The 14,052-nt window shown below is 32.6% G+C and overlaps 1 protein-coding gene across 1 annotated transcript; it reads left to right on the top strand.

Moving 5' to 3' along the window:
- The first annotated feature begins 7,116 nt into the window (after positions 1 to 7,116).
- Positions 7,117 to 13,709, top strand: LOC134726757 (uncharacterized). Its single transcript, XM_063591169.1, has 4 exons — positions 7,117 to 7,298; positions 9,177 to 9,262; positions 9,652 to 9,745; positions 13,468 to 13,709. The coding sequence occupies exons 1-4, from the start codon at positions 7,181 to 7,183 to the stop codon at positions 13,707 to 13,709; spliced, it is 540 nt and encodes a 179-aa protein (XP_063447239.1). The 5' UTR covers positions 7,117 to 7,180.
- The last annotated feature ends 343 nt before the right edge of the window (positions 13,710 to 14,052 follow it).

Here is a 14,052-nt window from a genome sequence, read left to right as displayed (position 1 = left end):
TATAACCCAGATGTGAAGCACTGCATGGTGTCGAATTACATCTTTTCATTTATCCCATTTGGTGCCAAAGTTGTTAATTTTCTTATCCAAAATCTTTCCCGAGTAAGTCTATCCTACTTACTCGGGAAAGATTTTGGATAAGAAAATTCGAATTACATCTTTTCATTTATCCCATTTGGTGCCAAAGTTGTTAATTTTCTTATCCAAAATCTTTCCCGAGTAAGATACATCTTTTCATTTATCCCATTTGGTGCCAAAGTTGTTAATTTTCTTATCCAAAATCTTTCCCGAGTAAGATAGACTTACTCGGGAAAGATTTTGGATAAGAAAATTAACAACTTTGGCACCAAATGGGATAAATGAAAAGATGTAATATAGACTTACTCGGGAAAGATTTTGGATAAGAAAATTAACAACTTTGGCACCAAATGGGATAAATGAAAAGATGTAATTCGAATTTTCTTATCCAAAATCTTTCCCGAGTAAGTCTATCCTACTTACTCGGGAAAGATTTTGGATAAGAAAATTAACAATTATATATCTGTTGAATATAACAATCTAAATTGCTTAATTTTTTGAGGGATGTATAAGTACCAAGCCACGTCCAACTATTTTACTTTAGTCAAAATTTGTTATTTTTTTAAACGGCCGTTTGTTTTAAACATCGCAGACTCTAATGTAACTACACTACAGTTGTTAAATCTGAAAAATTTATACCGTTCAGTGCTGTTTATTTAGAAATAAGACCGTTCAATGCTGTTTATTTGGAATTCTTATTGACGCAATCTTTCTTGTAACATCATAATTATCGACACTGTTAAAGCTTTAGAATTGTGCTAGTTCATATCGCACATTTTTATTTTTATTTAAAACATTTATTTGAACTCTGATGTAATTAGTCATATAACCTATTTCATATTCAACATATTTTTGCAATGATGCAAGCGTCTTAACTGATGTTCGGTTTGCCTTTTTTATTGTATAAATTTCAAGATTTAGTAAAAGTTTAATCTAAGAAGACTTAAAGATGATTCATTTAACATCAGAATCTGACTGTCGAAGGATATCTGTTATCCGAAATATTTATAAATAATTACATTTATAGTTCCTTTTTGTGTTATTGGTGTTGTTATGTACACTTTTTAGGCGTTTATATATATATATATATATACAACTCGTCTAAACATCAACCCAACAATGTTAGATCTGTAAATTTGCTTTCGCAAATTTTTGGTTCTTTCCTCGCCGGGATTCGAACCCATGCTACTGTGATATCGTGACACCAAATCGCCTGCACTGCAGCCGTCCCGCTAGACCACACGACCACCTGGGCTCTCAATAATATATATATATATTTATATGTGTGCTGAAGACCACCGAGTGTAAAACTCTGCCATCCCAAATATTCACGCTTTTAAGTATCAATCGAAAATACTCAATGTAGCTTGTAGATAGATATAGGAAGATGTGGTGTGAGTGCCAATGAGACAACTCTCCATCCAAATAACAATTTAAAAATTAAACCATTATAGGTTAAAGTACGGCCTTCAACATTATTTATTCGCCTTCAACTATATCAAATAAATACGGATCAACAGCCTGTAATATAACACAACAGCATAAATGGCGGGTTCCTCCATAACTGACACAACAGCCGCCAATTATAGAACATAAGTAATTCTAGCATCATTCCTTTTTAGATAAACACATTGATTTTGTATTCCGCTTACTGTTGAATTATCGAAGTCCATAAGAAGTAATGACACCATCAGTACCATTATTACCGAATAAATTGCCAGGAAGCAAACAACTAGAACAAAAATAATTATACTCATACCATATTTTTATAATATGATGGGTAGGAATAAATGGAGGTAAATATACGTAATTTGAATACCAATCACTAATTGAAAAAAAGTGAAAAAAATAGTATCCCTATTTCATTACAATTAAGGAATAACAGTACTGTAGTTGAAGAGTTGCCACCGTCAATTGTAGATTTGACGGTCGCAAATGCAGTTTTACTGGCGACGCGTAACGGAGACAGTAAAACGGAGATTTGCGACCGTTAAATCAAAATTGACGGTGGCAACTCTTCAACTACAGTACTGTTATTCCGATTCTAATGCACTACAAAAAGAAAAAAAAACCGATAAAACTTGAAAAAATGTCTAAATTTGTCAGATAAAAAAAAATCCGCGAATCTTCATGAATGATTTTGGCACAAAGACATCATGGCTAAACGTGACGTCATACAAATGAAAACCTACAAGCTGGAGGTTATGTAGTTACTTGCACGCTTCAAGTTCGGATAAAATTACATTCAAACGGCGAATTCGAAGTAGGTATTTTTTTCTCTCGCTTATATAGAGTAGTAATCGAGCATTTGTTGATTCATCAATTCAAAATGGCGGGTCCCTCCTTAGTTACGCCTGGTCAACTGTGGATTTGACGGCCACTTTTAGCCAATGAAAAAAAATGTTACATCCAAATTGCATTAGAATTCAATGTTTCACAAGAAAATGCAGTGATTATTTATGGCCAGTAAGGCAGGCGGACACAGTTGCATATCAATTAGCACTAGCCGTTTTAAAGAATAGAAACTGCTAACAAACTGCTTTTCTAATTTCCATATGTTGAATAATGAGATACAGCAGGTACAGCGTAAATGTTCTTTATTTGACTAGTATTCATAATTTCAGTTAAAAGGAGAATTGTGTTTCTATGTACTTTGGCGTTTGTTTAGTTTTTCTGTTCTTCCGTTGTTTTCCTATTATAGGTGACTTGTTTCACTCAGTTTTAGTTTTTTGCAGGCATAACCTGTGAATGGGGACGAAGTTTGTAAGTATTATTTTTTTTTATTGAAACATGTTAATAAAAGACACGGAAATACCGTAACGTTCCCGATTTTGGTTCTGTTGTTAGGGATTTAGCTGTGACGTTCTTTTAATTATGACGTCATATTCAATGTAAACAAAAGAAACGCTTTTCATCAGGTAACGGTTTTTTTCATATCAAATAATTACTTTAAAATAATTTGTATTGATTTCCAATCTTATATTTTAAACTCGACTGATAAATATAAAAAAAATCAAAGCCTTATGAAAACAAAACAAATTTCTGCGCAAATGCGGGTAAACCAGAACAGGAAGTAGATCTGAATAAAAAGTTAATGATTTTGAGTTCATTAGTAGAATGAAAAATTCGGGAAATTTTCCCGATTTTTTAATTATTTTTTTTACCGTAATAGACGTATTTACACTTGTATGCAAATTTGTCCGCCATTACATAACATCACACAGGTTCCCGTAAACTTTGACTTCATAATTCAAAACATATGACGTCACAACTAAAAAGTGATTGTTGCTTGACGTCAAAAGGTTATTTGGAGGTGATGTAAGGTCATTCGGAGGCAAGATACAGCTTAATACCAAAAGTGTAAATACGTTTATTGGGGACTTCGTCCCCATATTAAAAGTCTAAATGCACTGGCATGAAATTACGTAGCTGCGTGTCTTGTGTATTTTATTGTGTAAATTAATATGAGGCAGGCATAACCTGTGAATGGGGACGAAGTCTGTATGTATTATTTTCTTAATTCAATCATGTTGATAAAAGAAACCGAAATACCGTACGTAACGTTCCCGATTTTGGTTCTGTTGTTAGGGAATTAGCTGTGACGTTCTTTAAGTTATGACGTCATATTCGATGTAAACAAAAGAAACGCTTTCATCAGGTAACGTAACGGGTTTTTTTCATATCAAACAATTATTAAAATTGAATTTGTATTGAGATCCAATCTAGACTGATAAATATAAAAAAAAAATCAAAGTCTCATGCAAACAAGACAGATTTCTGCGCAAATGCGGGAAAACCGGAACAGGAACTAGATCTGAAAAAAAAAAACGTTAACGATTTGTAGTTCATTAGTACAATGAAAAATTCGGGAAATTTTCCCAGATTTTTTTTTTTTTTTTTTTTTCATTGATTTTTCTACCGTAATTGGGGACTTCGTCCCCATATAATCCTGGTACCTTTGATAACTAATTAGTCCAGACGCCATCTAATAGACCACTTTCGAGTTCATCCGTCACCGGAAAAAACTCGTCAATTATACGCGCCTTTATCATCGTCATTTGTGCGTTTAGGAGCGTCGTCACTTCCCTTCCAATGTTGAGCGAGTGGTTGGAAAACTATAATTCTATCTTGTACGAATTATTCGGCAAATTGAATTCTCAAAATTGACAATCAACACTGCTGTCATTAGGGAATTGTCAGTAAGTACCTACAGAGCAACCATTATTTCTAGTTTATCCTGCACAAAGACGATCACTAAGACGCTTGATGAATGTTAATAGTGCAGGGATACAGGCGAGCCCCTCTATCTGGTAAATGACGTCATAAAGGCATGTATAATTGACGAGTTTTTGCCGGTGACGGATGAACTCGAAAGTGGTCTATTAACCATCGAGTTGACCTCTGAAGTCATCCGATGACCATATAAGCGATGTAAATATAAATATAAATATATATATAGATTTAGCAAACTCGTGCTGTTGGATTTTTCTAGGTATATTTAATTATAATTATATTATTCATAAAAAATTAATGTTTATCATCGTGTTTACCTTATAAGAATATGTTTTTTGTGGATTGAATCAGTCTATCAAACGATTTACCTTTGCTTCACTTTCAATGTTGATATTTTTTTTCCTTTAGATAACTTTACACATACAATTCACGTGTTATCTATGTCAAGATAATGGGTTTAATTGAAGTTCACATGAATACGGATTCAATCAGGTCGAATTATTCACATGCAAGTGAATAATTCTTAATCTATGTTTTTAGCTCATTTTGACAAAATTGAACCATACTGGCTGCCAAAAGCGAACGATTATTTCACTATCTGTATTTCATTAATGATTGAGCAAAAAATATAATACATTAGATTTTTTTATATATATCTTGTAGCTAGTGGCCCTTTAATGACTTTTAAAGAGTGACATACTACTGTTACCTACATGTATTACAGATGTAAGATACATATTTTAAAAGAAAGATAATACAAAATTTAATTTGCAAAAAGATGAAACCCGAAATATCTAAATATAACACATTAAACTATGCACAAGATAGAACTGCTTTATTATTGGTAATCGTAACTCAATTTCGGGAGGATATAACCGAACTGAATGCGAAATTTGATCATATATAATATATAAATATTGAACAAATATTCGTAAAATCGTGTATCTGTCATTTTTTTTATTCATAATTTGCAGATTTGTCAAAAAGAAAAATAACAAAGAGACCAAACTCCACGAAAAATTCAATCGAAAAGTCCCTTTTTCAAATGGCAAGATTAAAAGCTCGAACACATTAAAACAATTGAAAACCAATGTCATATTCCTGACTTTATACAGTCAATTCCTTACGTAGAAAATTGTCGATTTAACCTCGTTTTATTGCTTTATTTTGTCAGGAATATGACAGTTTGTTTTCCATTCGTGTGATGTGTTTATTAATTTTAAACTACATTCATTTGTTTTAAATTGTTTAAAGACCTCAGAATGTTTTTTTTAAATCCTTCCTCTATTCCTGTTTTTTTAACGTTTTTGTCAACTTCTTACAAAAGTCATTTTATATCAATTATTGTTCAATTTTGTTTTCATTGTTGACATTTGTTTCCAAAAAGAACACTCAGACTGGTGTGAAACAAAATAGTACAAAAAAAAAACACAATAAAAGATGGGTTAAAAAAGAAATAGATTATGAAGTGAAAAACAATTTAAAACAAATAGATAGTGTCTTCCAATTTTTTTTAACACATCAAACATTTTAATTATTCAGTTTCAAGATAAAACAAAAAAAGCGACATTAATTTGAAGTAATCTTTTAAACCAATAAAAAGTCCAAAAACATCAGAATAGGAGAAAGAAAGAAAATGACTACAAAATAAAGAGCTGTTTAGAAAAACACAACACGGAATATCAACTATGCAAATCCATCGCACAAAAACCGGGTGGTTTCATCTGATCCGGAAGGGTATATCGTAAAAGACACAAATTGAGCAATGTGGAATCATAGGTCAATAAAATTTAAAACGCAATCTCTGACTTGATAAAAATGAAAACGATACAAAAAAAGCAAATAGTCCAAATTATATCCTATCTCTAAACATGAACGCCACTGAATATAACTGATGTTCTCAGATACGCCAACATTTATTTATTTAGAATCAGACAACTAAATGAAAAATCATCGTTGAATCATTAAACTATACACTAGTTCTCATGTCTCAAGGTTTCAATAAGTCAGAAAAATAACATAATTTGGCTGGTTTGTTTTAAAAATATTTCCCAAAACAAAAAACAAAAAAACAAAATTTGTTATGTCTTTGAAATTGATTTAAATGCATGAAATGATACGACTTTATCATTTTGATAGGTTATATGGTTATGCTGTTTTATTGCATTGTTGATCATGCTTAAATACATGAAGCGTGTTATTTGGTATGCCAATGGGTCTCTGATGATAACACGATTTAAAAGTTTGCACCTGTTTCAGTGGTTTTAGTTTGTTTATGTGGTTCTTTACGAGTTTCTCGTTTTGTCGTTTTTTTATATATATGTAACCGATGTTTCTCGTTAGAATTGTTTAACACTAGTAATTTTGGTGCACTTGCTGTTCGGTTAGAGCCAAGACGTCGTATTAATGGCCGTAGTTTGACCTATAATTGTTTACTTTTTACACATTGTGACCAGCATGGAGACCAAGAGTTGATTAATTGGCTCTAATTTATTTTTATATATTCTTATCATACAAATTGATGGCATGTGACAAAATAAACTGATTAGTTTTCAGCAACATATCGCTTTTTTCAAAGAGTCTATATATAGCTATTTATCGGTTTCTAAAAAGATTATTTTCTGGTGACATCCATTATTCTGTCAGCGTGTAACCATAACTTCCGTGTAAGCATACACTTTAAATTTAAAGTATGACCGGTACAGGCTAGGTTTAAATGTGTAAAGGACGTTCACCGTCTTACCCGACTGATAATTGATTCTATATAAATTAGGTATCCACTTTGTAAGTTTAAGACAACAAAAACACACGACTAGGACTGTCTGGTTTATATACCTCCACTAGCCATTGACGAAATCACTTGAAAGACATGTGCTACACATACGTATTACTGTTCATTAATGCTATTGTTGTAGCATTGATGGCTATGTACGTATATGAAAATGAAAGAAGAAAGGTGGAAATTTCAGCCAAGCAAGATCGAACAGGTAATGGGAAGTAAATTGTTTCGGGGACAAACAACAATTAGTACTTGCAAAATACAACTTTTTTTTTAAAATATATACTTTTAAATTATTACATTGAAAGCATGATTTTTATAGTTGAGAGGATTCATAAGATACGTCGGAAATCGGAATATATACCTTTTTCTTACTTGTATCTATGTAATTTCAAGCACTCAATGAAATATTGAAATCAAACATGAATATAAATTAAGTAAATTTTGGTTCTTAGTAAAACAACAATTCTAGGGTTTTGCGTTAATGCTAAACGCAAATGGGCGACATAACTATTTATTCCTTAATTCTGTGATATCAATACAAAGGTAAACAATTTTGTAGCAACTGATAACTTCCTATCATAATGTAGTCTCTGCATACATGTATAATGGAAGTGTTTGTTCGGTATGACGTTTTATACTCAAGATTTATAGAACAGACATTTTTGTGCAAATATTTGAAACCATACAAAAGGTACATGTATTCCTACTTAAAAGGTTTCAGCATTAAAGTTATAAGAAACCTCAAGTCCAAAAAAATAAGCATATGTTTTTTTTATAACTACATTTTGTAAATGAATAGTTTTCATTATACAATTTATGTAGTACGTATACTTTTTTTTCGGAGGAAAATTCTTTAATATGTTTAATTTGTCCACATTAAGAAGAAGTTTGCCGACATATTTTCTGTATGCATGTGACCTGAGCGTAACCCTCAATGTAAAAATCCTGTGATCGCAATACGCACGGATCTGTCATTAAAATAAACATGTATCTGATTTTATCTGACAATTGGGTGTACTACTATACAGATACAGCCCTACAGTTATCGCTATGCTGTACCTTTATACTATACAGATATCGCTCTACAGCTCCGCCCACTGCCGGACTGAGTACTGTATGAACCTGCGTGACCTCAGAATGTGTATTGAAGTTGCATTCCAATGATGTATTAATTGAGAATTTACGATTACTTTTATACCATGTATACGTTCTGTTTATTTTCCAACATTTCGTTAGAGCAATGAGAATCACAACAATTTTCTGATAACATACACATATCAACAGCAGTCTTTTCTACGATGACAACTATCGATTTCTAAACTTGAATGTGTATCAAAAACAACCATGCCAATTTCAGCATGCATGTTTAGTGAATGTGGAGTCTGAAACGTAGGACAACTCGTACACCCCTGTTACAAATTGGACAATGTTTTGTTGTTTGTTTTTACTGTTGAAATTAGTTGTTAATATTCACCTTAAGCGATGTATTATTGTTGATCATTCGAGATTCCTTTTTTGCGAACCCGTTTTCAGCTGAATGTGTGATTACTGTATCGTATTACTACACGTGCCTCAAGGGATTTCAAATCGAAAATAAATGCAAAAAATGTGTATTTGTGTCTTTCAAAACACAAATAATATACAGAATTAATTGCAGGATAAAGGCAATAACGGTTTAGTGTCATAAAATATCAGCTGTATTTGTTTCCTAGCCTTGTACTAATACAGCTGACATTTAAAGACACTAAACAGTTATTGTCTATATACACGTGCTCAATACCCATGCTTTTTATTATTTATTTACTATAAGGTGACAATCGGTAAACTTCGGCTTCAAAACACGGCATTTAATGAGCAGCCATATTTGTTCAATCATAACAGACAGAGAGAAAAAAATTGACGATTATACGATATATTTGCGTAAAAAATGAAAAATCGTGCACAGAGGACTAAGTTTATGATAGAATATACATGCATTGGTTCAAGAATTGGAGAAAACAAAAAATTTCAGCAGTCGCTCGTTTCATATGACTTTAACCAATAACAAAGTTATAACTAAGATATTGTTTGTTTATAATTACAGTAGATACCTGCACATCTCCATACGAGAGGATAGGAGATGGATGTTACCTAATTATCAACTACAAAGTGTCTGGGGATGCTGCATTTGTATGTATTAATTATAAATTGAACTATTTTAGCACTGCAATATTCAAATGTGTGAATAGAGAAGCTAAAAATACTAACAACTATCTACGCGCTTTGCTCATTGTTGAAAGCCGTACGGTGGCCTATATTTGTTAATGTCTGTGTCATTTTGGTCTCTTGTAGATAGTTGTCTCATTGACAATCATACCACATCTTCTTTTTTATACCCTCCATTCTAAGTAGCCTAGTTCTACGGACAGATATATTCGTTATTTGTCGGACTAGTCTACTCATAAAGGAGGATAGTTTACCTATCCTAACAATGACCTCACGGTTCAGCTAGCAAGCAAGCTAACCACAGAAATTACCTTTGCCTACACATTCAATGAAATCGACTGTTATCATTATAGGCACTTTGTACAGAACGTGGTGCATACTTGGCAAATTTTGAAACACTTGAGGAAGCTATGACAATGAAGTTAAAATTACAACGTATGAACACAGGTAAGAATAAAAACAGAAATGTAAGGGGACATAAGTCATGTGAGACCAACCGAAAAATCAGTAATATGATTGACATACCATGAAAATGTCACAGAATTATAAATGTGTAAAAAATATAATAAAAAAAAGATTTGGGTTTGCTACATCATTGTTGTCTGCCAATCAAAACAAATAATTCGTATGACAAAATTACCAATTATATATTTAAAGTTTGTCTTAAAAGAACCATACACATGTATAACACTTTTAAGTACTACTTTTAATAAAAAAAATTTACTATTATAAAATTCAAGTACTTGGCAGTGTCTTTTATGAAACAAAACAAATACGTTTATTAGTTTATGTTAATAAGGCTTATAAGGCCGTACTTTAACCTATAATGGTTTAATTTTTGAATTGTTGTTTGGATGGAGAGTTGTCTCATTGGTACTCACACCACATCTTCCTATATCTATTATAAATTTACTTTTGAAATTTCATTTTTTTCACAATGCCATTTTTTAGCTCACCTGGCCCGAAGAGCTTATGCCATCACTTGGCGTCCGTCGTCGTCCGTCGTCTGTTGTCGTTTGTCGTCGTCCGTCGTCGTCTGTCGTCGTCCGTCGTCGTCTGTCGTCGTAAACTATTTCAAGAATCTTCTCCTCTGAAACTACTGGGCCAAATACTTCCAAACTTTAACTGAATGTTCCTTAGGGTATCTAGTTTATAAATTGTATCCAAAGTTTTGATCTATCAATAAACATGGTCGCCATTGGTAAAAATAGAACATAGGGGTCAAATGCAGTTTTTGGCTTATAACTCAAAAACCAAAGCATTTAGAGCAAATTTGACAGGAAGTAAAATTGTTTATCAGGTCAAGATCTATCTGCCCTGAAATTTTAAGATGAATCAGACAACCTGTTGTTCGGTTGCTGCCCCTGAATTGGTAATTTTAAGGAAATTTTGCTGTTTTGGTTATTATCTTGAATATTATTATAGATAGAGATAAACTGTAAACAGCAATAATGTTTAGCAAATTAAGTGAGATTTATAAATAAGTCAACATGAAGGTTGTAGAATGTCGACTAGAGAATCATCTTCAATCGAACGATCTTTTTGATAGTGTTCAATCTGTTTACCGAGCTTACCATTCCACCGAGACGGCATTGCTACGGGTTCATCACGACGTAGCTGTTGCACTTGATAACAACTGTTGTGTAGTTTTATTAATGCTAGACCTGTCGGCAGCGTTCGATGTCCTCGACCATTCCATTTTACGACAGCGACTTGAATACTCATTCGGAATATCTGGAGCCGCGCTAAATTGGTTGTTATCATATCTTACTGATAGAACTCAACGTATCGCAATCGGCTCTGTTCAGTCGGACGATGTTCATCTCAAGTATGGTGTTCCTCAAGGATCCGTTCTCGGACCGAAACTTTACTGCATCTTTTCGAAACCCATAGGTGAAATATGTAAACGTCATAATATGTGTTACCACTGCTATGCGGATGATACTCAAGTTTATCTCGTTATTAAACCCCTTGACAATTGGAACAATATATCTGCTCGACTTGAAACCTGTATGGCGGACATAAGCTCTTGGATGTGTTCAAATAAGCTAAAATTGAATGAAGATAAAACTGAGCTGATAATTTTCTCACCGAAACACCGATTAAAAGAGTTTTCAGACTGCCATCTCACTTTTGGTAAAAACATCGTTAGCAATTCAGCATGCGTCAAGAACCTTAGTGTTTACTTTGACAAAACATTGGCGATGGACAAACAGATTAGTGCAACCTCAAAATCTTGTTTCTATCAGATCAGAAATATCGGTCGGATTCGTTCATTCATTACAGAGAATGCAGCAAAGACACTTGTTTGCTCTTTAGTAACGTCTCGATTGGACTATGGAAATGCGTTATTATATGGACTTCCCGCAAATGCAATCCAACGATTACAGCGTGTCCAAAACACTGCCGCAAAATTAATAACAAGAAAGAAGAAAAACGAACACGTAAGTCCAATTTTAAAATCTCTTCATTGGCTGCCGGTAGCATATCGATGCAATACAAAGTGTTGCTTTATGTGTTTAAAGCTCTGAAACAAGAAGCACCCGTGTACCTTCAAGATCTAGTTATCATTTACAAGCCAACAAGAACTCTTCGGTCAGAAAACAACATGCTTTTAGTCAAACCAATAGTAAGAACAAAAACATACGGAGAGAGACGGTTTGATAGAGCGGCCGCCGTTTTATGGAATGACTTGCCGAAAGAATTGCGAAACACTGAATCTGTGAATGCTTTCAAGAAAAACATAAAAACTTATTTATTCAGACAGGCTTTTCCACATAATTAATACTCGGACAGTTGTAGACTTTTATTTGATCTCAGATTATATTTTTATGTATCATATTAACTTTTTATTGCATTTTTATTACCTTTACATTTTGTAATTTATTTATTTTTTAAGATATTTCTCATACCTACGTATTTTTCCTTTTTATTTCCTTTACTCTTTTTATTTTTAGACATAAAGCTATTTGTCTTTTTTTTTAAAACTGAAGCACTCCTGTTGATTTGCTTTTAATACTTTTTTTTTCAAAATTAGCTTTCATTTTTTTTTAAATCGTTTTTGATGAATAAGTTTTAACTTTCATATATTTAGTCGTATATTTTTTTTTTATGGTTTCTATTTGTATTTGATTTTTAAATTTGTTTATATGTACTTGTTTCATTGTTTTTATGCATTGTAAAGCGCTTAGAGTAAATGTTTATTTAGATAAGCGCTATATAAGCACTGTAAATAATAATAATGACGGAAATGGTCAGTTGACCCCTTTAGGAGTTATTGCCCTTTATAGTCAATTTTTAACCATTTTTCGTAAATCTTAGTAATCTTTTACAAAAATCTTCTCCTCTGAAACTACTGGACCAAATACTTCCAAACTTTTACTGAATGTTCCTTAGGGTATCTAGTTTGTAAATTGTATCCGAAGTTTTGATCTATCAACAAACATGGTCGCCATTGCTAAAAATAGAACATAGGGGTCAAATGCAGTTTTTGGCTTATAACTCAAAAACCAAAGCATTTAGAGCAAATCTGACATGGGGTAACATTGTTTATCAGGTCAAGATATATCTGCCCTCAAATTTTCAGATGAATCAGACAACCTGTTGTTGGGTTGCTGCCCCTGAGTTGGTAATTTTAAGGAAATTTTGCTGTTTTTGGTTATTATCTTGAATATTATTATAGATAGAGATAGACTGTAAACAGCAATAATGTTCAGCAAAGTAAGATATACAAATAAGTCAATTTGACCAAAATTGTCAATTGACCCCTTAAGGAGTTATTGCCCTTTAAAGACTTTTTTCACAATTTGTTCATCATGTTGACTTACTTTAAAAAATCTTCTCCTTTGAAACTGCTGTATCAATTTCAGCCAAACTTAGGCTAAATGAGTTTCAGAGTTTCTAGTATAAATTTTATATTTTATTTCCTTGTATGTCAAGAAACATAGCTCCTATGGCTAAAATAGAACATAGGAGAAAATGATTATTTTTTTTTGGCTTTTGAAGAAAATAGGACGATCCAAAGAACATTTAAATAAATTGAAAAGCCAAAATAATCATTGATGAGAGATTTAACCAAAAGAATTAAGGTGAGCGATTCAGGCTCTTGAGAGCCTCTTGTTTCAATATTATTAAAACCTGCACATTCATTTTTTATATTTTCACATCAGGGTTACATTACTACGTTGGTGGTCGTAACATAAATCATTATATACCTATTGGAGATTGGAGATGGATCAAGAACGGAAAGATGCACAACTTTACATACTATGCATTTGATGCTGGTCAACCAAATGGGAACAGTAAACTACCCCAGGACTGCATGTTCTTCTATGCTGCCGTTAGCTACAAATTCCATGATGTTCCCTGTGACTTCAAAGATTTATTCGGTGGTTACATTTGTGAACAATGATTGTTCAAAAATAGTGAAATTAGGATATTCTTTTGTTATTCAATGGAAAAAACTTTAAAAATTTATATATTATTTTGTTCTTATTTGTATGCAATTAAAATTGACATTTACAGCCGAATGCATTTAGTGTGTAGGTAACGGTATAGTCTTTGGGTAGCTTGCTTGCTAGCTGAACCTTGAAGTCATTATTGTGTTAGGTTAACTACCCTCCTTTTAATGAAGCTGGGTCTGACAGATAACCAATCTATCTGCCTGTAGGACAAGACTATTTCGAAAGGACGGTAATATACCTAACCTTATAAAGACTTCACGGTTAAGCTAGCAAGCATTTATTCTTTATTCA

The sequence above is a fragment of the Mytilus trossulus genome, chromosome 7 (assembly GCF_036588685.1).
Source record: "Mytilus trossulus isolate FHL-02 chromosome 7, PNRI_Mtr1.1.1.hap1, whole genome shotgun sequence".
Classification (NCBI taxonomy): Eukaryota; Metazoa; Mollusca; class Bivalvia; order Mytilida; family Mytilidae; genus Mytilus; species Mytilus trossulus.
The sequence above is the reverse complement of the archived record's forward strand: the minus strand, read 5'-3'. Positions and strand labels throughout refer to the sequence as shown.

Bases quoted from the DNA above. Each gene is read 5' to 3' on its own strand.
- LOC134726757 (XM_063591169.1), top strand. From the start codon at position 7,181: ATGTGCTACACATACGTATTACTGTTCATTAATGCTATTGTTGTAGCA. The intron at 9,263-9,651 runs GTATGTATTAAT...TTATCATTATAG, and splicing joins TGTCTGGGGATGCTGCATTT to GCACTTTGTACAGAACGTGG. The intron at 9,746-13,467 runs GTAAGAATAAAA...TTTTCACATCAG, and splicing joins ATTACAACGTATGAACACAG to GGTTACATTACTACGTTGGT.